Consider the following 26,964-nt stretch of genomic DNA (forward strand, 5'->3'; position numbering starts at 1 on the left):
TTTTTAAGCTCATATGTGGAAAGAAAAGAAGTGCATGAATGATTATTCTAAACATATTTTACTTCAGAGCTGTTTGACAAAATAAAATAGAAACTCATTTTGCCATAGAGACAAAAGTATGCACTCAAATCTTTCAGCTCGTTTTTGAATATAAAAAGTCAGTTTTGTTGCAGTGCTATTGCACAATACCAAAATACTTAAAAAAAAAAGAAAAAAAAGAAGCAACTTTAAAAACAGCCAACATTGACATTTTCTGTATGTCCCTGTGGTCAACAATCCCTCTTGTTGGCCTTTATCCTCAAATCCCCATGGACAGAGAGTCAGGAGGGAGAGAATGCTTAAATGCTTTGAATGGTGGTGTGGAATGCTAAAAGGAAGACTGTGTGTGGTGTGTGTGTGTGTGTGTGTGTGTGTGTGAGGCGGGGGGATGTGTGGCGGTGCTGGTAAGGTCCCCTGCCTGGTCTGGGATCTGGTATGCGTGACTGAACAAGAGAAGGAGAAAAGCAAGAAAAAAAGCCCAAAAACCTATGTTGCTAACTTCTAAAAGCAGACAATGGCAGCTGAGCAGGCCTGGCAAGCCCTGTTTAACTGTGGTATGTGTCACTTTACACACAGGCCATGTCCTGATGGAAAGCAGTCAGAGAAAACTTGCATGTAGCTGCAAAGACGCTGCTTGAACAATTCAAACAAAGCACCACAACCCCCTAAAAGGTTAAAACAAAAACATCTGGGAAACTTTACTTTATTAAACACTACCGTTAATGTGCTTTTATTTTTTCCTACTTTGTACCTTCTGGATCCATCTGCAAATAACTAGACTTTGAAGCTTCAAAAAAAAGAAATCAGCAATGCAGAACGGTCTATAATAAACAACATGGTGATAATTAATTACACAGGCACTGCAGCCAAATCAAGACGGCAAGCATCCATTTTGAGCCTCCTCATAAATAATAAAACAAAGATTTTTTTTTGCTTTTGTTCAAGCCCTTTAGATGAGCAGGACAATGGTTCTAAATATGTGGGCAGCTATTTGGAATAGTGCATTAAAATAATAAAAGGCCATATTGTTATGAAGTGTAGAAGAGCTCATTGAGGAGGAATTTAAAACACACAAATAATCCACACCACTGATTCATTAATTATATAAATATCTTTTAATGTTTTTAACCGTAAGAATATAAAACAATTTCATTTGGGATTCTGCATTCTTTTTCTTTACAAACACATAATATACAGTACATCTCTTCATTGTCAAAGACACCCACACACACAGAGCTTCTTCAGCAGGACGCACGTCCGTTTATATTCATCTTCTAGCAGGTCATTGCATTACAATAAAAAATGCGCACACACTGGCGTCAGTGTGCGCGTGTGCATGTGTGTACAGTCTAAATCTGCATGTGTTTTTTGGAAAGGAGGGACGGTGAGATGAGAAAAAGAAGATGTATATTCTGCTCATTGCAAACCCAAAACTCGAGGGAGAAAGGAAGGAAAAATAATCGATTTGCTATTTATTCTAAGCCTGTCTGAGGATTGATTTGAAGGGTACTTTTATTCAGAGATGATCAGGGTACGAATGAGGGGGGGAAAAAACACACAAACTGCACCAGTAAGGGCAACATGAATATGAATGCGTCCATGCTAATGTGGGAAAATAAGAGCACAAGACAAACCCTGATTAGCTGCGATTAATAAAGGGTAAGAAATAGAAAACACTTCAATTTGAAGTACTCTGAACACTCATCTCCACCAGCGTCCCTTACAGAAATACCTACAAGGTGTAACATAACAGTTAATGGACCCTTCTCTGTGTCGTCGTTAGGCATGGGTCGGCTCAAAACCGCAAAAATGTCATTTACAATAATTCCCCCCCCCCCCCCCCCAATTTTAAAAACATTTGGCCAAATAGCGCACACAGTAATGCAACACCGTCCCTGCATCACCTTTTAATGCAGACTGCCCATCAGCTGGCTGAAAAAACACATAAATTTCTCTTTGTAGGACACATTTTTCTTTTGGGAAATAAACTGCCTTTTAATGGCAATGAAGCTATAAATAATCAACAGCCATGAAAAAAACCTTTTATCGGATGCACTGATTAAAGTTTCTACAGGACGATACTGAACTCTGATTAGGTTAAAGGCTTGACCTGCCAATTACAGTTTTCACGTCCTACTATTTACTTTGACTTTAAAATAATTATAAAATGACCATTGAGGAATATTTGTAGTTACAAACAAACCCTGTCATGGTGTAGAAACTCTACTAGCGCCATCTATGGTGCTGACTATTAGTAGGTTTCTCTAAATGATGAGACGATCAGGCTTTTATTCGCAAATTCTGATCTCTCATCATTGAAATTTGTGGCCTAACCTGCCAATTATTTTATTTAAAGACTGAAATAAAATAAAAATCATCAAATATTTTTTACCAACTAAAGCTTGGTAAGGTCCCCAACATTGATGCAAATTTTAAATAACTAAAGTCGATTAAAGTACAAATACTTTTATTGAAGCATCAAGTTCTTAGTTTCTTTTTTATTTATATTCTATATTTAATCCAAGGATCGAGTAGAAATCTGCCAATTTCTTTCTCTGATCAGTACATCTGTTTGCTCTACATCTATACATGTCGTTCATAGTTGTATGATTTTAATATAATACGGATATTTGTTGCTGTACTTTTTTTATTTAAAGAAGTGTCTCGTATTTGTTTTTAAATGTACTAGAATCTTATACCGGCCCATGCCTATTTATATTAAACAATTATAGGTATTTTTGCCAGGGGGAGGTATGCTCATAATCCTGCCAAAAAGGACATTAAAGTTGGACTTTATCCTTGAAAGAATGAAACAAACACACAATAAGAAACCTTTTTGCTCCATGTATGATTTGGGGAATTTTTTTCGTGAAGCAAATTTGGACTGAACTCCACAGAAAACAGGAGCTGTTTATAGGGTTAAATTAACAAAGGTAGTCAGATTGCGTACTGGTCTCCTTTCACTGGCTCTTCTCATGGAAGAAGGGAGGGAGGGAGGGAGGGAGGAATGGGGGAGGGGGCAGCTCCAGTCCCTTTAGGCACATTTTCTACCAGTCTCTCGTTTCTCAGCTTTCCTCTGTCTTCTTCTGTATACATCCTTTTGAAAAGCAACCACATACGAGGTAGCCAAACGTTTATTAGGCGTGATGGCTGTAGCGGAAATTAGTCGTCAAATCTGGACTCGTAGCAAAAATAAATCTAAGTTTGGACAACCTTTCTTCGCTTTGAATATTAAAAAAAGATTTTTGATGTATGGATGTAAATAATTTAAAATTTGATGAGAAAATTAAATATTACAACTTAAGCTGCTGCAGCTCAGGTCAGATTTCTTGGGATATTGTAACTCTAATTAGTTAACATCTCAAAACAACCTTTTAAGTGATTTCTACTTGGAAGATATTAAGTTTTATATTTAAGATGTGGGCAAACAGAATGGAAAGTTAAAAAGCTGAAAAGAAAGAATGATCTGGTCTAACGGAAGAGGCTCACCTTCCACAGGAGCTTTCAGGGAGGGGTTTCCTTTTTTTTTTTTTAATAAAAGAAAATCACCTCTGCTATTCAACCCGACTCCTGCTCCTGGTGACCCCTATCCACCCAAAAATAAAACCCAAACACGCGCACGCACACACCAAAACACTCCTAATCACCTGACTTTCTCACTTTCTGTCATCTGCCAGAGTCCCAGGTTCAACACTTTAAGGCAGGGGAGCTGCGTGATTCGCTCCAGTCCCCTCTTGGTGATCTTGGTACATCCATACAGGTCAATGCCCACCAACTGGGTCAGGTGGTCAGCTATGAGCTCCAGCCCTTTGTCTGTGATGCGCACGCACTGACCAATGTTCAGGGTCCTCAGTTCGTGCATCTGCCTCACCATCCGGTTTATCCCGTCGTCTGAGATGTGACAGGAGCACAGGGACAGGGACTTGAGCTGGTACAGTCCCTGAGCTATGTATGCCAGAGTCTGGTCCCCGATCTTGTCACAGAAGGAGACATCCAGCCCGGAGAGTCTAAGGGTGCCCATGGCAAGGTGCATAGTTCCCGTGTCGCTGATGTTGTCGCAGGAGCGCAGATTGAGGCTCCAGAGGGAGGTCATGTGGGACAGGTGGATCATCCCGGCGTCCGAGATCCCCCCACAGAAGCTTAAATTCAGCACCCGCAGCTTGGTCAGCCCCTTGGAGATGTGTTTGAGTGACAGGTCTGTCAGCTTCTGACAGTCTTGGAGGGTGAGGTACTCCAGGCTTAAGCAGCCCTCCGCTGCACTTCGGGTCATGCCCGCCAAATGTCCAATCCCCACATCTGAGACATGCCTGCAGGACCTCAGATTGAGGCTCTTTAGTCTGTGGAGGCCCCAGGCTATCAACAGAAGCCCGGTGTTTGTGATGTTGCTGCAGCCACCGAGCTCCAGCACCTCCAGGTTCTTTAGATACTGGGCGATCCGACCCAGACTGGAGTCTGTTATCTGCTTGCAGAGACTTAGGTTCAGAACCCTAAGTGACGGGATCTCCTGGACAAATGCATGTCCCAGCCCATTATCTGTTAAGTTGTAGCAGCCAGACAGGTTGAGGGACTCTATGTTGGGCATCCCCTGGATGACATAGCTGAGGCTGCGGCGCAGGGACAGGATCTGGACTCTCCGGATCCCCCTGGCTTGGAGGCTTGGGAACAAGGAGGGATTTGCTCTGCGGAGATGCAGCTTGGCTTCTACCCCCCTCCACACTGACTTGTGGTAGGATGCGTCCCTCCAAGCGATGCATACTTGGGCCACCCTGCCTTTGTCCCTCACATCCAGGTAGCTGAAGATCATGGCCAAAATTTCTGGGAAGAGGCACGAAATGTGCGTCTCCATTGTTTTTCAAAACCCAGGCATATAAGAAGCAATACCCCTGACCTCCAAGGCTGAAAAAAAAACAACACCTTCTGGACTTGGAATGATGCAAAAGTAACAGCAGTCCCAGTTACTCCCCCCCAAAAAAGTAGAAAAAGATGAGTCTGGTGCTACTCTTGTTTTTTGTTGGGGTTTTTTTTAACTCCTACTTTCAATCCAAACTGTGCAAAATCGATCCAACTCTCTCTGGTGCCACGTGATCCGCTCTGATTGCGCAGCAGGATTCAAATGGATATTTTTAAAGCAAAACGGACAGAAAAACGTTAATTCCGGCTTGAACCCTCGGCTATCCGCCAAAAATAAAGGAGCCGGGGGAAAAAAGGGGGCGACGGGAAGGAGAGGAGGAAAAAGCGTCAATCCGTCCCCCCTCTCTCCCTCTTCTCTCAGACGACGCTTCCTCGTATTTTACCCACAGAAAGCCTTCCTCCGGCGGCCGAGCGGGGATCCAGACGGTCGTACATTTCAGAAGGAGGAAGTAAAGCGCCGAAGCGGGAGTCTTAGCGCCGCTGGTTACGGGGCAGCTCCATGACAGAGTGGAGGGGGGAGAGGAAAGCGGAAAAGATGGGAGTTTATGCTGGCTTTGTGGGCAGAGTGAGAGGCAGAGAGGGGCGTCCTGAGCTCAAAGCCTTTGTCTGCTCTTTTCAAACCGACTTGGCAGGAAACCCGGTACTCTGGCAACACCGGAGGGGTCGACAGTAGAAACGATGCTCACATTCACTCCTCAAAATTGCTTTACATATCTAAAAACTACTATATTTGCTTAATAAATGTTAGTATTTAATCTGAACAATATTTAGTGTATTTTCTAATCGCCAGAGTGTGAGTTTATTTTGTATTTAGGACCGAGCACCCCTATCCCCTCCCTGTGAAGCAGTTGGTTTGTCCCGCCTCAGCTGGAACGGTGCGAACAGTTTCCCTTGGAAACCAACTTCTTACAATTCAGTTCACTTTGGGGTTTAACCCTTCAAACGGACCACACAGGAAACTGAGAAGCGTCAACCGGACAGTCGGCTTTTTAACTGTGTATTTATTGTAAAAATCGGTTTTCCTCCACATTTCTTATTTGTATCGTTGCTTTGAGGAATTCAACCAAACGGCCTAAAAACAGACATAGGTTCTTTGTTTCAGTCCTAGTCTGAGGCTTTGCCTGATAGAATAAAATCAGATAAAGTTGCAAAGACTATAAAAACATTGAGTTTTATTCTTATTTTTTAAAGTTTCGATAACTATAAGGGGAGAAAGAATATATTTTGAAAATTACTGAATGGGACATCTTGAATAGAGGTTTATCCATAAATCTATTTCTTCATAATCCCCTCACCCATACATTTTATTTCAATTGTTTTTTATTTGTCTTTAAGTTACTGACAGGTGAAAAGACGAATAAACAATAAATCAGAATTCAAAAAAGTAAGATTTTTTATGAGTTTTTTTCAGCCGCAAGACCCTCAAATAATTTATTTTGTTTAAGGAACTTCAAAACAGAATAAAAGTATTACAGGCCATAAGCTGTTATGCATTATATCTAAATAATGTGGAGTTATTCAAGCTACAGTTCAAATCTATCAACATTCACATTCTTGCTGAAGATGCATAAAAACACTTAAACCTCTGTGCATTTGCACCGGTTTTAGGATTGTTTCCTAATTCTTTTTGGAACATACAAATAATAAAACCCAGGTGAATGTTTTTCTTCTATAGCACTTTACAATATTTGGCTAATAGCCCTCATAAGCACACACAAATAAGTGCCTTGCCCAGACTAGCATGCACATACTGCTGGGATTGAATCCAAAACTTGCAGACTGGCAGCATAGTGACTGCTCAACATAGGGAGCCTCAACTACACTGCAAAAAAGATCTAGAAATAAGTAAAAATAAGTAAAAAAAAAAATATCTTAAATCAAGTGTACCCTTAATTTGAGTAGATAAAGGAGATGATTTGACAATGGAATGAGTATTTTTAAGCTCATCAGCAGAGGGAGGCATGACAGACTCTATAAATGTCATGGTAGACGGGTCTAAATAATTGCAAACTTGGATTCTGTGCCTTTGCTTTAAAAACATCTCAAAACTGCAACCATCTCTGTTGATTTTGCACCTTGTTCCTCCACAGTTTTTACTTCCACTTTCTATTGATGTTTGGAGTCATCACTTCCTAAACAGTTAGCTTCTTTAGAAATAACCTATTGTGGCCAGTTTATTAGAATATATTCTTTCATTTTTATAGTCCTATACTGTTATTTTCTAAATGTAGTTAAAAGTAAACGGTCTAGATCACTTTGTAATAAATCTATAAAAGAGTCACTTTTCAAATTGAATTATTTTTATTTATTAATTAAACTATGAATGATATTTAATTGTATTAAGATGAAACATAATAGAAAGATTAGCGTCTCATTGTTTAATTTATAAAAACTCATATCTGTAACTTTTTACAAATTTATGTGGAAAATTATAAAACCAAGCAATACTGAAAGATCCTAATTTTATAACAACCATAACTGTTGAAGGAAGACAGTGACATCTATGTTTATAAAAACAAAAGCTCTCCATGTATTCATTCAGACTGTTGCACATAAAAGTGAATTAAGCATCGCTGTTCTCTCACCTGGCATCTAGAAACCTATTTTTTGGGCTCCGTAATTCCTGATATTCTAAAAAATAAATAAAAATAACGGTCGAAAGCTGAAATATTAATGAATTCCGACCAATCTTTACCTTGTTACTGTAATTCAAATCCCAGCATAACATAATTTTGAAAATGGCACCAAATAATGTCTTCCTTATTTAGCACTGAAAGTATTCATTAGCCCGTGCAGCCTATTTTTAATCCTTTTATGCTATTTTGAAAATGACCTATTAATAGATTTCTAATGTTGCATAATAGATCAGTTTAGAAGAAGATATTTAAAGTAAAAAAAAAAAAATCTCTTCTTGGAGTGTAAAGACCATTAGGGATTTATCACTCTCATGAGTTATATTCTGCACTTTCATCAAGGGCGAAAACAAAGCAGCTAACTGCACTGTCCCTCATGGCTGGCAACACCTACGTCCTTGCTATTCAGGGGCAGAGTGCGTCATGCATTTTCAAAATAGCAGTCCTGACATGAATACCAAGCTTTATAATGACGGAGCAAACACCTTGGGTGAGAGAGTCACTCCGGCTCCCAGCACAAGATGCTCGGACTGTGGTTGATTCTGGTCTGTTGGATGTACCTTCATAGATTTAAACAGGCATGACGTGTTTTGCCTGACATGAATGGTCTGTAAAAGTTCAGTTCAGTTTTTCAGTTCAGTTTATTTATATAGCGCCAAATTCACAACACATGTCATCTCAAGGCACTTTACAGTTCAACCAGATCATACAGTCAAATTGATACAAAGTTTTCTATCTAAGGAAAACCAGCTGATTGCATTGACTCATTGACTCAAATACAATCCCCCACACTAAGCATGCTTGTAGCGACAGTGGAGAGGAAAAACTCCCTTTTAACAGGAAGAAACCTCCAGCAGAACCAGGCTCAGTGTGAGCGGCCATCTGCTGAGGCCGACTGGGGTTCAAGGAGACAGAAACAGAGATACAAAAAGCAGCTGTAAAAGGCGGCCCCGTCCAGGAAACACACAGCCAGGCAGACGAGCTCCAAGGCAGCTCCCATGCCAGAGGACGAAGAGAGCACATCCACTCAGTCACGGCCAGAGAAACAGGACCACACTGGAAAACAGGCCGATCTCCAACATCTATAAACAAGGGTGTTGATGGAAGCAGCACAGCTGATGTTTCTTTCCAGGATGACGTCACAGCCAAACAGGAACAGACGAGGCAAAGCTACTCTGAGGAAAAGCAGAGAGAGCAGAAGGTTAGAGATTGAACTAACAGATTCTGCAGAATAGGAGAACAGAGAGAGAATGAAGCAGAATGGTGAAATGGGGGTCCCTATGTCCTCCAAATGTCTAAGCCTATAGCAGCATAACTATAGAGATAGCTCAGCAGCATAACTATAGAGATAGCTCAGGATAACCTGAGCCACCCTAACTATAAGCTTTATCAAAAAGGAAAGTTTTAAGCCTAGCCTTAAAAGTAGACAGGGTGTCTGCCTCACGGACTAAAACTGGTAGTTGGTTCCACAGGAGAGGAGCCTGATAACTAAAAGATCTGCCTCCCATTCTACTTTTAGAAATTCTAGGAACCACTAGTAAACCTGCAGATTGAGAGCGAAGTGCTCTGTTAGGAACATAAGGAACAATCAGATCTCTGATATAAGATGGTGCTTGGCCATTTAAGGCTTTATATGTGAGAAGGAGGATTTTAAATTCTATTCTTGATTTAACAGGAAGCCAATGAAGAGAAGCCAGGATAGGCGAGATATGATCTCTCTTTTTAATTTTCATCAGAACCCTGGCTGCAGCATTTTGGATCAGCTGAAGGCTTTTAACTACAGTTTGTGGACTTCCTGATAGTAAAGAATTACAATAGTCCAGCCTTGAAGTAACAAATGCATGGACTAGTTTCTCAGCATCACCCCTGGACAGGATATTTCTAATTTTTGCAATGTTCCTCAGATGAAAGAAGGAAATTCTAGAAACCTCTTTGATATGGGATTTAAATGACAGGTCCTGATCAAAAATAACACCAAGATTTTTTACTTTATTATCTGAAATCAGTTTAATCCCATCCAAATGAAGTGACTGGCTAATCAGTTTCTTTTTCAGAGACTCTGGTCCAAAGACTATAACTTCTGTTTTATCTGCATTCAGAAGCAGAAAGTTAAGAGTCATCCAGGTTTTTATGTCTTCAAGACATGCCTGTAATCTATGTAATGGGTTAGCTTCATCTGGATTTATAGACAGATATAGCTGGGTATCATCAGCATAACAGTGGAAATTAATCCCATGCTGTCTAATAATTCTACCAATTGGGAGCATGTATAAAGTAAAGAGAATTGGTCCTAGCACTGATCCCTGTGGTACTCCACAGGTAACCTTTGAGCGTGTTGAAGATCTATCATTAACATGAACAAACTGAATTCGATCAGATAGATAAGATTTAAACCAGTCTAGTGCTGTTCCTTTAATTCCAACAAAATATTCAAGTCTTTCTAAAAGAATATTATGGTCAACTGTATCAAATGCAGCACTAAGATCCAACAGGACGAGCACAGATACAAGTCCATTATCTGAGGCCATGAGAATATCATTAGTGACTTTCACCAGAGCTGTTTCAGTGCTATGATGAGCTCTAAAGCCAGACTGAAACTCTTCAAAAAGTTCATTATGGTGTAAGTGATCGCAAACTTGTTTGGCAACTACTTTCTCAAGAATTTTGGATAAGAAAGGAAGATTGGATATAGGTCTATAATTGACCAAGTCATCTGGGTCAAGAGACGGTTTCTTAAGCAGAGGTTTAATTACAGCAACCTTAAAAGCTTTAGGTACATATCCCTGTAACAGAGATAGATTAATCACATCTAAAATGGAGGAGGAGATCAAAGGGAATACCTCCTTAAATAACCTGGTTGGAACTGGATCTAACATACAAGTTGAAGGCTTAGATGAAGACAATAATTTTGCTAATTCAGAGAGTTCAACTGGATCAAAGCAGTCTAAACCCGGTTCAGATTCCATGACTACCTCAGGTACAATCGCGGATAGAGGAGTGCTTATGATCTTATTTTTAATAAGATCAATCTTATTTATAAAGAATCCCATAAAATCATTGCTGCTAAGAGCAGGTGGAATGGACGGTTCAACAGAGCTATGGCTCTGGGTGAGTTTGGCAACTGTATTAAAAAGAAATCTAGGATTATTCTTATTCTCCTCTATTAATGAGGAGAAGTATGCTGCTCTTGCTTTACAAAGGGTCCTCTTATACAGCAGTAAACCATTTTTCCAGACTAGGAAGGACTCTCGCAGGCCTGTGGAGCGATATTTTCTCTCCAGTTTCCTAGCATTTTGCTTCAAAGTACGCAGCTCTGCATTAAACCAAGGAGCAAGCTTTCTATTTTTAACGGTTTTCATTTTCAAAGGAGCTGCGTTGTCTAAGGCAATACGCAGAGAACTAGCAACCCCATCAACAAAATCATCAACCTGTGAAGGGGAATAAGCTAAGCTTTTGCACTCTGCAGCACTGCTCAGTGACACAGAGGAGAGAGAAAGTGAAGCAGATTCTTTAAAATTTTTAACTGCACTATCTGATAAAGATCTACTAAAATTGAACCTTCTTTTGGGGGAGGAGAACTCTGTTAAAGTAATCCTGAAGGTTATTAGAAAGTGGTCAGAGAGGACAGGGTTGTGAGGAAATACTGTTATTTCTTCACATTCTATGCCGTATGTCAGCACAAGATCCAAAGTATGAAGATGAGAATGCGTGGGACTATTCACATTTTGAACAAAGCCAACAGTGTCTAAGATAGCATTAAAGGCTGCTCTTAAGCTATCGCCTTCAATGTCAGCATGGATGTTAAAATCTCCCACTATGATGACCCTGTCAGTATTTAATACCAAATCAGAAAGGAACTCTGAAAACTCATCTAAAAATTCAGAGTAAGGACCTGGTGGACGATACAAAGTTACAAAAAGAAGAGGTTTTCTTGCCTTGAAATTTGGATCAGGGAAATTAAGGGTTAAATGTTCAAAAGAGTTGTAGGTATTAATTGTTTTGGGAGTAATCAGTAAGTCAGACTGGAAGATTGTTGCTACTCCTCCTCCTCGCCCAGAACTTCTGGGGATGTGAAAATTTAAATAGCTTGAAGGAGTTGCCTCATTTATGCTCACATAATCCTCTTGCTGCAGCCAGGTTTCTGTAAGGCAAAACAAGTCAATGTGATTATCACAAATCAAGTCATTAACTAGTAGACTTTTAGAGGAAAGCGATCTTATGTTAAACAGACCGCATTTAATTGTTTTAACTTTTTCCCCAATTGGAGTTATTTTGATTTTAATTAGATTATCATGATTTACTCCTTTGGGAATCTTTGCTAATTTATTAGATTTTGGTCGTGGGCAAGACACTGTCTGGATGGAGTAAAGAGTGGGTAACAGTAGAGAAGCTGCAGAAATGTGTGTTAAACTACAACTCTGCTTCCTGGTCTGCACCCTGGGTCCAAAGAGTTTAGATTTAAACAGCAGACTTTATAGGTTAGCTTGCTTGATTTAAAAACTAAAATTATCACATGACTGGAATTTTAACTGATCAAATTAAACTGGATACTAGGTTCTCAACTTTCAGGTCTCAGCTTTCTATGTTAGAAATAAATAATTCAGAATCGCTTCTATAGTAACTTACAAAATAACTCTCATACCTTCTGAACTTCATGTTTGAGTGGAAGGAAAATTATACTTTATTGAATATAATTACACTCCCTGCTGTAGAAAAACATGCCCACAGCATGATACTGCAACCTCCCTGTTTTACAGTGGGTATTTTTTGCTTTGATTACGATGTGCTGTGTAAAATTTTTCCTATATAATATACAAGTGCAAAAGAAAAAGTATTTGCTCCATTTTTAGATACGGTATCTTGTTTTTGCTTTGCTTTCACACTAAGGTTTTTATGATCATCAAATACATTTCAGAAATGTACAACATCCCACATTGGAAAACATAAAATGCTGTTTTTTAAACTTGATTATGTTTATTAATGTAGAGAAGGCTAACATAACACAGGTCTGTATGTAAAGAGTTATTTTCTTGAGCCACTTTAGTGGGGAATCAGTGGCTCAGTCCTCTTTGCTGAACTGGACATTCTTCAAGATTTTTTCATGTCTTTTTAGAATCGTCTGCATTAAAAGAATTCATGTTTGTAGCAGATATCATTATCACTCATTATGTTTGTCACTATTAGTGGCAAAAATAAAGGGGAGTGACGGTCTAGTGTTTAGGGCATCGAGCTTGGAATCCTGAGGTTCTGAGTTCGAGCCCCACTCCCACAGACTGCCACTCTGGGTCTCGGAGCAAGACCCTTAATCCCCGATTGCACCCTGGGCGCCACACAAAGGCAGCTAACTGCTCCACCAGGTTATGGGTTAAATGCAGAGGTACCTTTTTCCAATGTGAGATCAATAAAGTTAAATTGTTATTTAGAACATTTTCCCCCAAAATTTTGGATTATCAGAATTTTAACTCCATTGGATGCATATTTTTTAAGCAATCTCTCTTTCTGATTGTTGAATCGTAAAGTCTGACCTCAGCAGAGTTAAATGGGATCTACAGAGCTTAAACCTGGCCGCTGCAATGGAAGGTTTTCATTGTGTTGATCCGAGTCTTGAAATCCCCATAGGATATATTGACATCTGTAGTTTTAAGGTGGTAAAATGTGAAGCCATAGGTTCCCTTCCCCATACCCAGCCTCTATATGTGAGTGGTGTGTGCATTGGTGTGTTTATGTGGCTGCGCAGCATGCATTTCTTTCTGTTTTTCAGTCTCCCTCTGTCTGCCTCACATTGCAGCCGTGTGTGTGTCAGTGCCCTGCTGGGTTGTGTCACAGCCCTCTTAGAAAACCCGCTGGGCCTCTGCTTAGCACTCACACTGAGTGAGAAAGAGGGGATGGAGTGGGATGGATGGATGTGGCAAAGGAGAGGAGGGGAAAAGTGAGAGAAGGGGTCAGGGGAAGAGGCAGTGGTGTATTAAATGTAGGTTTCAAAATCAGGCTTGAAGGGTGAAAAAAAGGTCAGGGATGTCAAACTGAGGTGAGATCAAGATCCCCAGATTTAGTAGGTGTGGGTTTTTGATGTGTAGACCATCCCTAAAGTTTCTCTCTGTAATATGCTTTTATTCTTTGCTTTCAGCCTCTTATCAGCTCATATTTTTTTGAGGCTTGTGTAACTTTGCGTCTGTGTTTGATAATTCAGAGGAGGGCTCCAACAGGATAATTGCTCGTGTCGACAACTCGCTTCATCTGCACCCGCAGCGATTGCTGGTTGCCAAGGTTACGTCGCCATGTGTCAACACGTTCCCCCCCCGAAGGTCGGCACCTTCCCGAATGGATATTACCATGACTCTGTAGATTCTCTTTCTTCTCCTTTACAAGCAGACAAACAGAATCGCACGTACGCAAATGGCAGAGAAGAGGCAGAGCAGGCAGATGCAATGACTCGGATGGCCTGCTTACTGTACACTGTATTCAATGAATATTTAATGTTCCCTCAGGTGTTTCCTCGCTCCACCAGGGCTTCACCTGTACCACACTGAAAACTGATCTTTGTGTTGATTTTGCCCTTGAAGATTAACTCTATCAGTACATGTATGTTATGTAACTCTCTCTCTCCTTGTAAAAATACTCTTGTCTTAAATGTTATTTACAAACTGGTGCAGAACCACCTCTAGTATCTATCCTGTTCTTTCCCTGGAACAATTTCAGTTGGAAAAATCAAGAGGTACATCAAATAAGCCTGTGATTCAGTGCCTTGTAAAGGTGTTATGTGCCTGTTGACCTTTGTCAGTTTTTTAACATTACAAGCAACTCAATTTATTTTTGCTGTTTTTTTGTGGGGTTTTTTTTGGTAGAGCAACATGTTGTATATTTGTTAAAGAAAATTGTCTTGTAGTTTTGACTGGCAGGCAAAGAAAATCATTAATAAGGAGAGAAAAAACTTTGAGGAGCAGGTTAAAGAGATCACTTGCTTGGCTGGGAAAATCTACTGACAGGAGGACCACAATTCTTTTTACAGTTCACAAATTTGGCTTTTAAGAAACATTGCAAGTCAATATATGAAGAAATATATTTTAATTTGCTAGAATCTAAGTGAAAGGGAGAGCAAAGATGTGGACAAATGTGATCTGCTAAGATGAGAACGTACTGAACTTTTTTGTATGCATGCAAAATGCAATTCCACTATGGGGAAATATGGTTGTTGCAGCATCATGATTTGAGTTGATGGGAAGTCCAAGCCTAATTCCAACAGAGATGCTGAGGCAACACTGAGAATCTGACTGAGCTTTACCTATTTTCCAAAGTAATATGGACAAGCTCTTCTGTATTTATGGACTAGATTGCAGTTAAGTTGTCATACTGAGTATTTACTGTGGAGGGTTGAATGTTAAATGCTTTTGTTTTCATGGAAATAGTTTGAAAATAATGCAGAAACCAATATATATTTCCTTATATTTAAATTTAAGCTATATGTTGTGTTGGTATATTCTAAAAAATAATTCTACCTTTTTTCATTGTAATGCAACAAAAACATGAAAAGTTAAAGGCACATGAATAGTTTCATTTGTAGTCAAGAATGTAATTTTGTGTATTAATTTGATTTTGAGTATTTTGGTTGTTACTGTTTGAATTTCCAAACAGATCCTAATTTAAATGCAACAAAAACATCTGGTGGCAAATACATGTTCCTACCTTTGATGATACCAGTTACAGATGCTGTAGTCATATATGCCAAAGTTAACAAAACAAAGGCCAGAACCCCTCAGTAAATCAATAAAGGGGATTTAACATAAATGATTTTAAGATTTTGGAAATTCCCCATTATATCATAGCTACCATTAAACTGTTAAGAGGCTGTATGGAAAAACATTTTAGACAGTTTATGTGTTAAATCTCCAAAACCAACTGATTCCTCCAGCATATTTAAAAGAGGCCTCTAATTTTGAGAGAATGGCTCCCTTCACACCATTTAGATCATTTTTATTAGTGGCCAGGTTGATTAGGTGTTACTGGGCAGAAATAGCTGATGCAACACCTTCAGAGGCTCATAAAAGTACAAGAGCAGTTGTTTTGTGACACAGGGCAAATATTCTTATATTTGTAATTTAAAAGAACATTTTTAAAAAGACATTTTAGTTGACAGAATTGCATGAAAAGTTGCAGGCGTAAGAGGTAATGTCATTAAACCAGCTGTTTCTTCTCCCAACCTCTCTAACCTGTCTTTTTCTTTTACCTTATGTTCACTTTCTTCCCCTCTCGGATCGGACAGCTTGGCTGTGCATCCGACTCGCTACACTGCCTCATAGCCTGTGTTGATGTGTTACACAATGCAGCCACCCTTCTGTTTTTGCACCACACGGCCTGCCTAGGTGTGTGTCTGTGTGAGAGAGAGTGTCCACAGTGATGCTCACTGTTTCTGCCAGCTCTGCAGTCTGACATTGGAGATTTTTCAGGCTTGCACACTCTCTCCCACAATACTCAGCATTTTGGCATTTCTCAAAGCGCTCCTTCTTCAGCTGGCATGAAAAGGCCGCATATCGTTGTGGGTGTGGGGTTTGTTGCATGTTTGCTGGCCTGACTGTGCAGTTTGTCTCTCTGAAGGCAGAAAACAAGGACTTAGAGAGAAGTACTGAGCGCTCAAAGATTCTTCACCTCTTTAGAAATTTTATTATTATTTACAAATAAATGTTTAATTTAAATAGATGTTGGTATCAGACAAAGATTATTAATAAATACAAAAATATGTTTAAAAAAATTATGATTTCATGTATGAAGGGAAAGAAGCTATTCAAACCAAACAGGCCCTACATGGTAATATATTTATCCCTCTTGTTAAATAATAAGAAAACAATATATATGTATTGTGTATGGATCTAAGTGAAAATAGCAGTGAAAATGGCCAAATAAGGACAAATGGAGAAAACGAAAAAGAGTGGAGAACCTACCAAAGTTTATTCAAGTTTGCACCAGCAATTCATCTAGGACTTCTGAAAATAAATGTAAACTGCATCTAAAGCACTGCAACCCACACCTGCCTCAGTAATAAATATTCACTAAGGGACTGGGCAAAAAATGGATCCATGGGAGCTTCAGAATAAAAACCACCGCTGACCAAAATGACCTGGAGTCTCTTGCATCTCTCAAAAGAACATCTCCTCTTGGTAATTAAGCAGGCAGAAAAACTTTTATGGACCTCGACCCCCTCCTCCACCATTGTAGCTAAAGCTTCATCAGAGTGTCATTCCTCCCGGACTCTTACTGCGTTCCCTGTCTCATCTCAACAGGTCTGACAGAAGACCGCCATGTTAAGACTGGTTCTGCCAGAGGTTTCTTCCAAATGGGGAGTTTTTCCTCATCATGGACAGGTTCTCTCAACCGGTGTTATCCAACTCAACTTCCAACTTCCAGGTCCCTGAGTGAAGCTGTAGAATCAGCTCATGCAGTCCACTCAGCATACCGTCTCGCTAAGCAGCAGTCTACAGACTGAGCAACTTCATCCATCTCCTCTCCACCACCAGTTTCAGGCTTGGAGGCGGAAACAGCCCCATTCTTTGCTCCTGTTCATGCATATCTATCAAAATTTAGCGCTATATTTCCTGCCAAGGTCTGAGCGCCAAAGACAAAGTAATTGTATCAATAAATTTCGCCTATTCGTCTTTTCTCTTCGTTTGACTTTTTCAGATTGAAATCCTAACTACAAGTAAAAGTAACTTGATCAAACTGCTACTCAAGTTAAAGTATTGAAGTACTCACTTTTTCAAAATACTTAAGTATTCAAAATTACATGCATATAAGTTAGTACTTAGTTATTTAAAAAACAAATTAAATTGGAAATATTAGTACATTTGTCTAATTTTCAGAGTAATTTTAAAGAACCTTGTAACTTTCAAAAACCACCTGATGCATTGATGCGTAGAACCACCTGCTACAGAATCCACACCACTTTTGACAAACATCAGCCACAAAAAAGAAAGGACAGCTTTTTCGATTATTTCTTATTTAAAAACAAACCAAAAAGAACACAGGAGTGTCTTGTTTCTCCTCACACCTTCACTTAGGAATAGAGGTTTAAGATTTAATCTGTTATCACGAAGAAACTACAACTTTGCTTTGAGAACTCATCCTACTGAGCAACTTGGCCACATGGCAACAACAGCTTGGAATCCTGAGGTTCTGAGTTTGAGCCCCACTCCCACAGACGGCCACTCTGGGTTTCTGAGCAAAGACCCTTAACCCCACACTGCTACCCAGGTGCCCCACAATGCCTACCCACTGCTCCCCAAGGGGATGGGTTAAATGCTGAGCTAAATTTCTCCAATGTGAGATAAATAAATTTCAATTATTATTAAAATATATATTTTTCCCCAGCGTTTTTATTGTCATTGGGCTGTCACAAGTACAGAGCAACAGAAATTAACTCTCTGGAAAAAAATTGCAACAGCGGATTACCACCCCCGAGGGAAAAGTCTTCCCTATTTGCAGTGCATCAGTAAAGTATTCACATTGCTGCACTTTGCTCACATTCAATTATCTTCCAGCTTTATTTCAATTGGTAATTCAAATTGTACATTTCTTCTAAATACTACAAACAATACCCCATTGTGACAAGGTGAAATATGTTTTTTTTTTTCTCTTGTCTCATCAGATGAAGAGTTGATGAGACTCATGCTCTAAGAGTCCTTCAGGAGCCTCTTGGCAAACCTTAGGTGGGCTGCCACAGAGAAATGCTGGAGCTCTGAAAGAGTGATTATTGGGTTCTTGGTCACCTCCCAGATTAAGGCCCTTCTCCCACATGGTGGTTCTAAACATCTCCATTAATGGTTAAAGCCAATGTGCAACATTATAGGTTTTTATGGATTTTCCCCCAAAATTTGTGTCTCAAGACAATGTTAATCTTGGAGGTCTAGAGACAATTCCTTAGACTTCATGCTTTGTGTTTGATCTCTGGCATGCACTGCTATCTGTTGTACCTTGCATAGAAAAGTGTGTGCCATTCCTTATCACGAATGAATTTATCACAAGTGGATCCATTTGAGGATGAACAGCGGAAACTGTGGATCTCTGCTCCATTTTTATCTTCATGGCAAAGGCTGTGACTGATTCCCAGTAGCTACAAATGCTTAATTGCATTTCTTTCGCCTAATGTCGGGAGAACTTCTGCTAGCTTTTATGGAGCATTTTACTTAATCACATGAGGACAGGTTTGTTTGGATATTTTTCACCTAATGTGTAAAATCATTATCACTTTCATACTCTGGATACCTTCATCTAAAATGTAAAAAAATCTGATTGTTTGAAATATCTAAGTATGACATACATGCAAAAACAGAAAAAGTGGGCATACATCACAACATTGCACCTGGCTCATCTTCCTATTATCCCTGACTAGTGCAAAACGCATAGAAGTAGCATTTGAAATGTGAAAAGATGTCAAAAAATTTCAAGGTTTAAAAAAAAACTTTTGCATGATCCATATTTAATGAGGAGAGACCATCAGCAGTTGCTGAGACCTTTGCCAAGATGCATTATAATCCAACAATTTAACCAAAATCTGCTCATTATTATTTTGGATTCTGACAGATCTTCAGGTTAGGTTGTCAGGCTGATATCTCATGAGTAAGTGGTGGACTAACCTAATTTAGTTCTAAGCTTTTAAGAGATATAGCTTAAACAAAGAGGTGAAACATCAACCTAAATATAAAGCACAATATTACTCAGCATTGGCTGATAAACTGCCAGCAAGTGCTTTACTCACTGCAGCGGTTCACATCAACAAGATTTCAAACCAGAGATGGGTTACATCCAAATTTAGCTTGTGCTCACAGTGCTTTGGTTCTCTGCCCGTGGCTGTTATTCAGATACTAAAAGCAGCTTTTTATAGAAATCTGTCTAAAATAACTTGTGGAAATATTTTCTTAACTCTAATTCCTAATGACATGTGATAAATGCAATACATAAGTAATTGAGCAGTAAATAAAAGGTGTATTGATCATTTCAATATTTTAATGTTTTTCACCACTCTAACATTTTTGTGCTTGAACTGGAATAATATAGCATGGATTAGACAACAATTAGAAAATTTTCAAACAATCTTTGGTAAAAACAGTGGAAAATATCTGTATAATAAACAAAAAAAATTAGGAAATACACTAGCAAAAAAAAGTTTGTACCGTCTGACCACACTGCTACCAGATTGTGGCTCACTTCCCTCAAAATCAACAAAATTGGAGGTTTCTGTACCTCTAACATCGGTTTTATTTTCCTATTGTGTATCCGTATACAAGTGAAAACAAAATATTTTGGATAAAAAGGTTGCATAAATAAAAAAATAAAAAAAAAACATTAACATGACTATTTATTTATTTATTTATATATATAATAAAGGACAAAGTACACGTATTATCACTGTCAGCACTTTAATGTGCCAAATATGCTTTATTTGTCAAGGCGAACAAAGGACCACGTATTCAAGGCAAACAGACTGGCGGATTTCTCAATCTTTAATTTTTTTTAAATGTTGAATCTGCAGTTCAGCCGCTAGGGCGTCTAAGGCAAGAACATCTGCAGAGAGAAAACTCAGGTTAGTGACCACGTAAATCTGATGGAGGATGATTACCAATGCTTGAGTCACTAACCTGATCTTGAAAGTCCACTCCCTCCTCTGGTCATGGACTGAGGAAGGAGTGGATTCCAGCTGAATGGCTGCCAACAGCATGCAACGAACACGGCCCGAGAATTCCAGACTCTGCAGAACTGGATGACCAGCCGATCTGAGCTAACGAAGGAAGGCGGGACTTTCCAGAAGGTGAAGCCAAAGGCTGTGTCGAAGAGGTTCACAGGAGTCCAGGCCAGAATATCAGAGATCCAAAGAGGTACTCAAGGGAAATCCAGGTCGAAGGCAGGAGGTCTGCTAGAGAACTCTCACCAAAGGCTCAAATTATCTGGCACTGATGACTGGGAGCAAGCAAGTTAATTAGAGACTGGAGCAGGTGACACAGGTGGACCATGATGAAACTGGGTGGAGCTAGACAGTTGAATGCAAGGAACCATTAAGATGATCATTTTTCTAAGGTCCACATTTGTGTGACCATTTTTTTTCAATAATCTTTTTGCTGCTGTAAATTTCCCCATTGTGGGACAATAAAGATATTGTATTCTATCACTGCATGAAAAGTGAGATTTTCGTCCCCGTAAACCCCCGTAAACTCCCGCAGATCTGCCTGATTTTCGTCAGTTTCCGACAATTTGCAACCCGTGCTTGTCCGCGTTTGTCGTGCCACAAATTGTCGGAAACGTACCGTGACGTATGTGGAGAGCGATCAGCTGTACTAATGGCCCTAATTAGCATATGAATGCAGCAAACCCGCGCGGCTGGCCAGGTCTGGCTTGAATAACCTTCTCAGTATTGGCTGAAACCACTATTCTCAAACAAATGAAATCGCTCGTGATTGGCAGCAAAACCACACGTGGCCACGCCAGGCTTTAATTTTCTTACTGAGTATTGGACGGAACCGCTTCTTTTTAAACAAGTAAAGTCGCTCGTGATTGGTTGGCATATATATATATTTACATATATATATTTATTCATATATATATATATATTTATATTTATTTATTCATTCATATATTTATTCATTCATATGGTGTGTATTTATGTTATCCTACACTTCTACACAATTATTATGCTACCATCAAGGACATGAATGAATTTATACAGGAAATGAACATTTGCCAGGAAGCTGTTTATGCAAAGAAAGAGCTTTATTAAAACACACACAACTATATACAACGCGTATCCAAACACATGCGTTTCTAAAAATTAAAACTCCGTGAACGGTCCGTTTGCTTCCTCGGGGTTGGAGGTAACAGGCAGCATTCCCTCCGAGGCAGGTCCGATGTGCAGACGCCTACTGTGCGTGGCCCTGTACTTCGGCATCGCTTCTAACCGGGACTGCAGCTTAACACAGAGTTCAGTGAGATCCGGCCTACGAAATGGCGGCGACCGTACAATCCATCCAGAGACACCGCCGAGGAAGGCGGACTTCCAGAGTTCCACTTCCTCATCTGCTAGCACACTCTGCCTCGCTTTCAGCAGCTGAAAAAAAAAAACAATGAATCAGCGCACTGCGTATGGACACAACACATCTATCAATGCACCTGAAACATAGTCACCAAATAAAGTCTTACCCTCTTTCTTCTGGCCCGACTCCGAGCAGATAGCCTCCGCACGCAGCGTGTTGGCTGGCAGCGTATATCTGAAGCTCCTGCGTACCGTCTGAAAATACGTCTTACAGGCAGCTGGAAAACAATTAAATGAGAGCGGTATAAATAAAAAATCAAACGCAAGTCACAGTAACAAGGAAGGAGAAAACATTAAAACAAGTCACTTACACACAATGTCGTCTTTATCATCATCGTGCAAATCTGGACTTGCTGATTATGGCTCCGAGCAAATAGGAGGTCTGTGAAAACAAAATGTAAAGCTATGATCGGTATCCATTACCTTTTACCGCAGAATGAAAGCATATTCTTTAAATCTTACCCTTGCTCCGGTTCATAGCGCCTGCAATTAGTCTCCGAGTTGTTAAGACGGCGTACTGCTTCCTGTAAATCACAAAAAATGCACTTTAATAAAGCTTGTTCTTGCAAGGCTAGGCTAGATAGGCTAATAGCTAGGCTGCTATTAGCCATAGCTCAGGCTAGGCCGCTTTTAGCTTAGCAGGCAGTAATCGAACATATATTTACCGCTAGCATCTCTTCTTTGAGTTCGTCTTGTTCGATGCAGAGTCGCCATCGCGTCCAAGAGGAGTTTTAGGGTGGCCAGATGTCCGGCTTTAGGGCGGACAGTCCGGATTTTCATTGCACTGTCCGATGTCCGGCGCTGCACCCAGCCGGACGTGTATTTGTCCTCCTTTACTCCCAGATTCCACATACTCCGTCAGCGCTCCGCCCCGCTCACGTACGGAGTACTTGTCTGTCATGTAAATCAATGAGGTTTCTTGGAGATCGTACAGAGCATGCGCGAGATGAACCAGGGTGTCCGCGGATCAATAAAAATAATTAAAAAATAGCATTAAAATAGCATTAAATTAGAGTCACTCATTCCTGTATGAACCCTGTGAGCGCTTAATTTAATATGACATATTAAAAAAATCCCACCATCATCCAGCACATGTTCAGTTTCTGCCCAAATATATATTTATATTTTTGTAGATTTTTGTAACGGGGATAAGGATAATTCAAAACTGCTTTTTTTTTAATGAACTTGTTCACTACTTCCAAACTCAGCATCTCTTTTCATTCCTGTAATAAGAAGTTTCTTTTGAATGGATTTGATTAAAGTTTAAGTCCCTCGGTATAAAATAAATATTTTGATGGAGATGAGAAATCTGCTTCCTCGTTGGTGAATAACCAATAGTTTGGATCCAATCATTTAAATAAACGGTGTTAGTTTTTTTTTTTTTATATATATATAAGAATTGTGCTATAATTTCTAGTCACCGATCTGTTGCTGCTATATTTTAATTTGACGAACCGGAATTTGTCGATGTTCTTTTTCCTGTTTGGTGCAATTGCAATTGCGGATGTTGACCTGGCCAGACCGTATGACCACAGTGTACCAATCTTCTGATGGCTACTTCCAACAGGATAATGCGCCATGTTATAAAGTGAATCATCTCAGACTCATTTCTTGAAACTTTTCCACTTAAGTAATTGTGAATTGAGCATATTGACAGACAATATTTTATTTTTTATCTTAAATGCAAATTTTTTTTAAAATAATTACTGCTCTAAATGTATTGCTCTGTCAGCTAAAGATCTGTTTTGGTCTCTATACTTTAATTAAATAAATCAATTCAAGCTAAAATGTGAGAGGCTATACTAAGCCTGATCTCTTTGTATCAGAGACTTTCTTCCTCAGAAAGATGTCACTTGGGGTAAAACCCCCCCTGCAACCCTGGTTTGCATTTGTATAGCTCACAGCATGTTCATTTACATGTTAAAGCCTCCCCTAGAATTCCATGGGGGGGAGGCATGGGGGGAACACTGCCTAAGAGAGTCCACGTCAATTTCTGACAATTTACGGGAGTTTTCGACGAAGCCTGCAAATTGCCGTAAACTGCCGCTAACCTGAAGTTCCACGACAATCTACAGTGCCGCATATTGACGAAAATCCCACTTTTCATGCAGTGTATTCTATAAAAGGGGTATGAAGATAAAAGTAAATCTAAACAATGTATGTATAAAAATATATCTGCAAAATATCTTATATTCAACAACAAAAAAATACTTAGTTAAGCAAATTGTGCAAAATAGCAATTTAAAAAAAAAATCATATCATAGATATTTTATAATATGTCCTTGAATATTAGCCAAACCTATCTACACAGTCACAGATAAAAACCTTTAGCTAAATCAAGCATTAACGCCACATATCTGACTCACTAACCATTAAAACAACTATTTTCATTCATTTTGGCAGAACTATTCACTTACTTGTATTATATTAAACTGAACTTCTAATATTCACCACTGTTCGGAGCCAAGTACCATTTCCTCTGATCATGGAGCAGCTGGCTTGCTTGGTCTCGCAATGCATCATGGGATAACCAAGGATAGGGAGGATACACTGGACCCATCCTTCAAATTGGGCAAAAAGGACACGTTTGTAGACGGCATAACGAGGAGTCTTGAAATCCGACCAGACCTTGACGTCGTGCTATGATGTATTCGGCCTACGAATCTGGCCTTCATAGGACGCATCACATAAATTCGAACTGATCCAATATCTCCAGTCTCTGGCAGGTTGATGATACTAAGCACATTTCTATCATTTTGTTAAAGACAAAAATTATTTAAAATTATACATAATCTTGCAAAGCCGATTTTAGATAATATTTGGTAATGTTTCTTCATTCTGTTGGTACCATACTCCAAGTGTTAAGTATTGTAGTAGAAAATACCAACTGTTCTTTTTGTGACGTTAATCTTACAGTAGATTTTGTTTAGTTTGATATAGTTCAGTGAACTATTTTACTAGTAAATAAGTAAAGCCTGACAAGTTTATTTTGTTCTCCCAAGATAAATTGTTTTAAATTTTGCAATGATGACTGACTGACTTACTTCAGTGTAAAATACTTTCTTTTTTTTTTGTCGTATGTTGGTTTTATTTTTGGCCTTTTAACTTGATTACTGTATTACACAGGACAGATTTTCTGCTACATCATTTTCTTCATATTTGTTGCTGGGTTTTTTAGTTCCTGCCATAGTTTTTCTATTTATGTTAGGTTACAGAAAAGGAGAGTAAAAAGGACAGCAATTTACACAAGACAGCTGACATGCTGATGCCTTCTTACTCCTAAAATCAGTGAAATGTTAATGTTATGTTGTTGCAGTTCAATAAAGTTGAATATGCCTTCATAGTTTTAAAGTTAATTTAAAACAGGCAGTGACTAGGGGCAGGATTGAGCACCGAAAAATAAGGATATTTAATATCCTTAGAGATACATGCAGTTATTTTTTTTACTTGGCACAGAGCAAAGTTTATTTCACATTCCTAGGTAAGAGTGTGAATCAAATCAGATCAAACCAGTCAAGATTTGTCTTCTAATTCCCTCATTTAATATTTCCAAACTGCAGATTTTTATGTCTTTCTCTTAATTTAACACAAAACGCTTCTTAGTAATATATACCCAATGGGGGAAAAAAAAAATTTAACCTTATTTTTAATAACTATTAGGAAAAAGCTGAGTGAGGCACAGAGTTGTAATTTGTCTGTTTAGATTTATCTGAGTGTTTGTTAATTTCTCTCGGGAAGGCATCAGGAGGCCAGTGCTGCTCAGAACTGCAGAGCATGGGGAAATCAGGGAATATGACCCAGCTGTGGATGTTTCTCCCTGGGCCGCACCATTAGGGAATCGGTCTCTGTCGCAGCTTCCAGTCCAGTGCAAAACAAAACAAAATAAATTTTCTCTGAAATATTCAGTTTCTCGGCCTGGATAAATAAGTAGGGGCTATTTAAACAACAATTAACAATCTAATTTTTTTTCAACTAAAATTGTAGGAACATTATGATTTTTTCCCCCCTATATTTTGTTTGAAGCTCTTTTTTTATTATTATTTTTTTATATAATTTTTTCTGAAAACTTTAAAGTTAATTCATTACCATGGTTATCTATCTTCTTTTTGTTCATCTTTCTCTCCTACTACAGGCCCTTATCTTATCTGTTTATTGTTTTATCTGCCTATGAACTTAAAAGAACTACAATTATATCTGTTACACTTTTTGCACATACAAAAGAACAAACATTCAGTGACACTGACCCTTCATACTAAGAGCAGTCTGCTTTCTACAGAAGAATATTTGGTTGTTGCTTCATTGCAAATACCACATTTGTAAATGTATGTAATTTGCCCTATTAGCTGTGTAGTTTTCTGTTTTGTTTTTTACTCTCCCTCTGATCCTCCTCCACATCGTTAGATGCAATACCACAACTTATCACTGACAGAATAAGAATTACATTTTCAGTTGAAATGTAATCTGTCAGCACATCTCCCGTTGGCTTCTCAACATTCAGTGAATGTACAATTTGGAGGCGAGCTCACCTCTTTCTAGCTGAGAGCCCTATTTCTTGGATAGAGCAGCATATGATGCACTATGTCATTTTCTAGCAGGATCACATAGCTTAAAGTATAGTGGAGGATTTTCGGGAATTTAAAATAAAAATGCACATGCACAACCCTGTACCCGCTCCAGAGAGGGAACACCTGTTAAGCTCGTGTGAGAGCATGCACGAAGCTATTTCTCCTCGAGGATGTGTGGGATCATAAGACGATCGCTCTGATGGATCTCATCTCACCCATATTTACATCAAGTTTCTCCACAATTAGACTACTGGTATATTAAAAAAAAAAAAAATCAGGACATGCTTTTATGTGTGTGTGTTCTACAGTGGAAATTTGGATGCGTTTTCAGGGTAAATAAGGATCTGTGGCCTTTGTATAACTACTAATGATGCAAATTACAAAATAAATAAACTTATCTTCTCTAGAAAGTTACAATATAGGTAGATAACTTTTACTAGCTGTGATGTGAAATGGATTTCTCCAAATAAGATGCCAAACTTCACCGGTCGAACAGAAACTTTGCAACCGAGGCATCAATGGGAAGCCTGACCTGTGCTTTCAGTCTACGTCATCGCATAAAAGAATCTCCCATAAAAACTCTAGTCTTGTTTCTCTTGTCTGAGGCCTTATTCTTCTTCTCATACACTTCGTAGACACTTTTTCTCTTACAACCCTCGGCCATTTTCCATGAACCGCTGTGAGAAAAGTGGCCTTCAATGACTGTCTGAAACCGTAGCTCACCAGGCAGCTAACAGAGGACAAG

At 39.1% G+C, this 26,964-nt stretch overlaps 2 protein-coding genes across 3 annotated transcripts in view; one reads left to right on the forward strand and one right to left on the reverse strand.

Moving 5' to 3' along the window:
* The window catches only part of wnt5b (wingless-type MMTV integration site family, member 5b), a 63,669-nt gene that overhangs the window by 7,769 nt on the left and 28,936 nt on the right, over positions 1-26,964 (forward strand). The window lies entirely within an intron of this gene.
* On the reverse strand, positions 1,878-5,565 carry fbxl14b (F-box and leucine-rich repeat protein 14b). The gene has a single exon (XM_038299837.1). The coding sequence runs from the start codon at positions 4,883-4,885 to the stop codon at positions 3,683-3,685; it is 1,203 nt and encodes a 400-aa protein (XP_038155765.1). The 5' UTR covers positions 4,886-5,565; the 3' UTR covers positions 1,878-3,682.

Source organism: Cyprinodon tularosa, unplaced genomic scaffold, assembly GCF_016077235.1.
Source record: "Cyprinodon tularosa strain WSP-4 unplaced genomic scaffold, ASM1607723v1 ctg437, whole genome shotgun sequence".
NCBI classification, from domain to species: Eukaryota; Metazoa; Chordata; class Actinopteri; order Cyprinodontiformes; family Cyprinodontidae; genus Cyprinodon; species Cyprinodon tularosa.

Coding starts and splice junctions, on each gene's coding strand:
- fbxl14b (XM_038299837.1), bottom strand. CDS start 4,885: ATGGAGACGCACATTTCGTGCCTCTTCCCAGAAATTTTGGCCATGATC.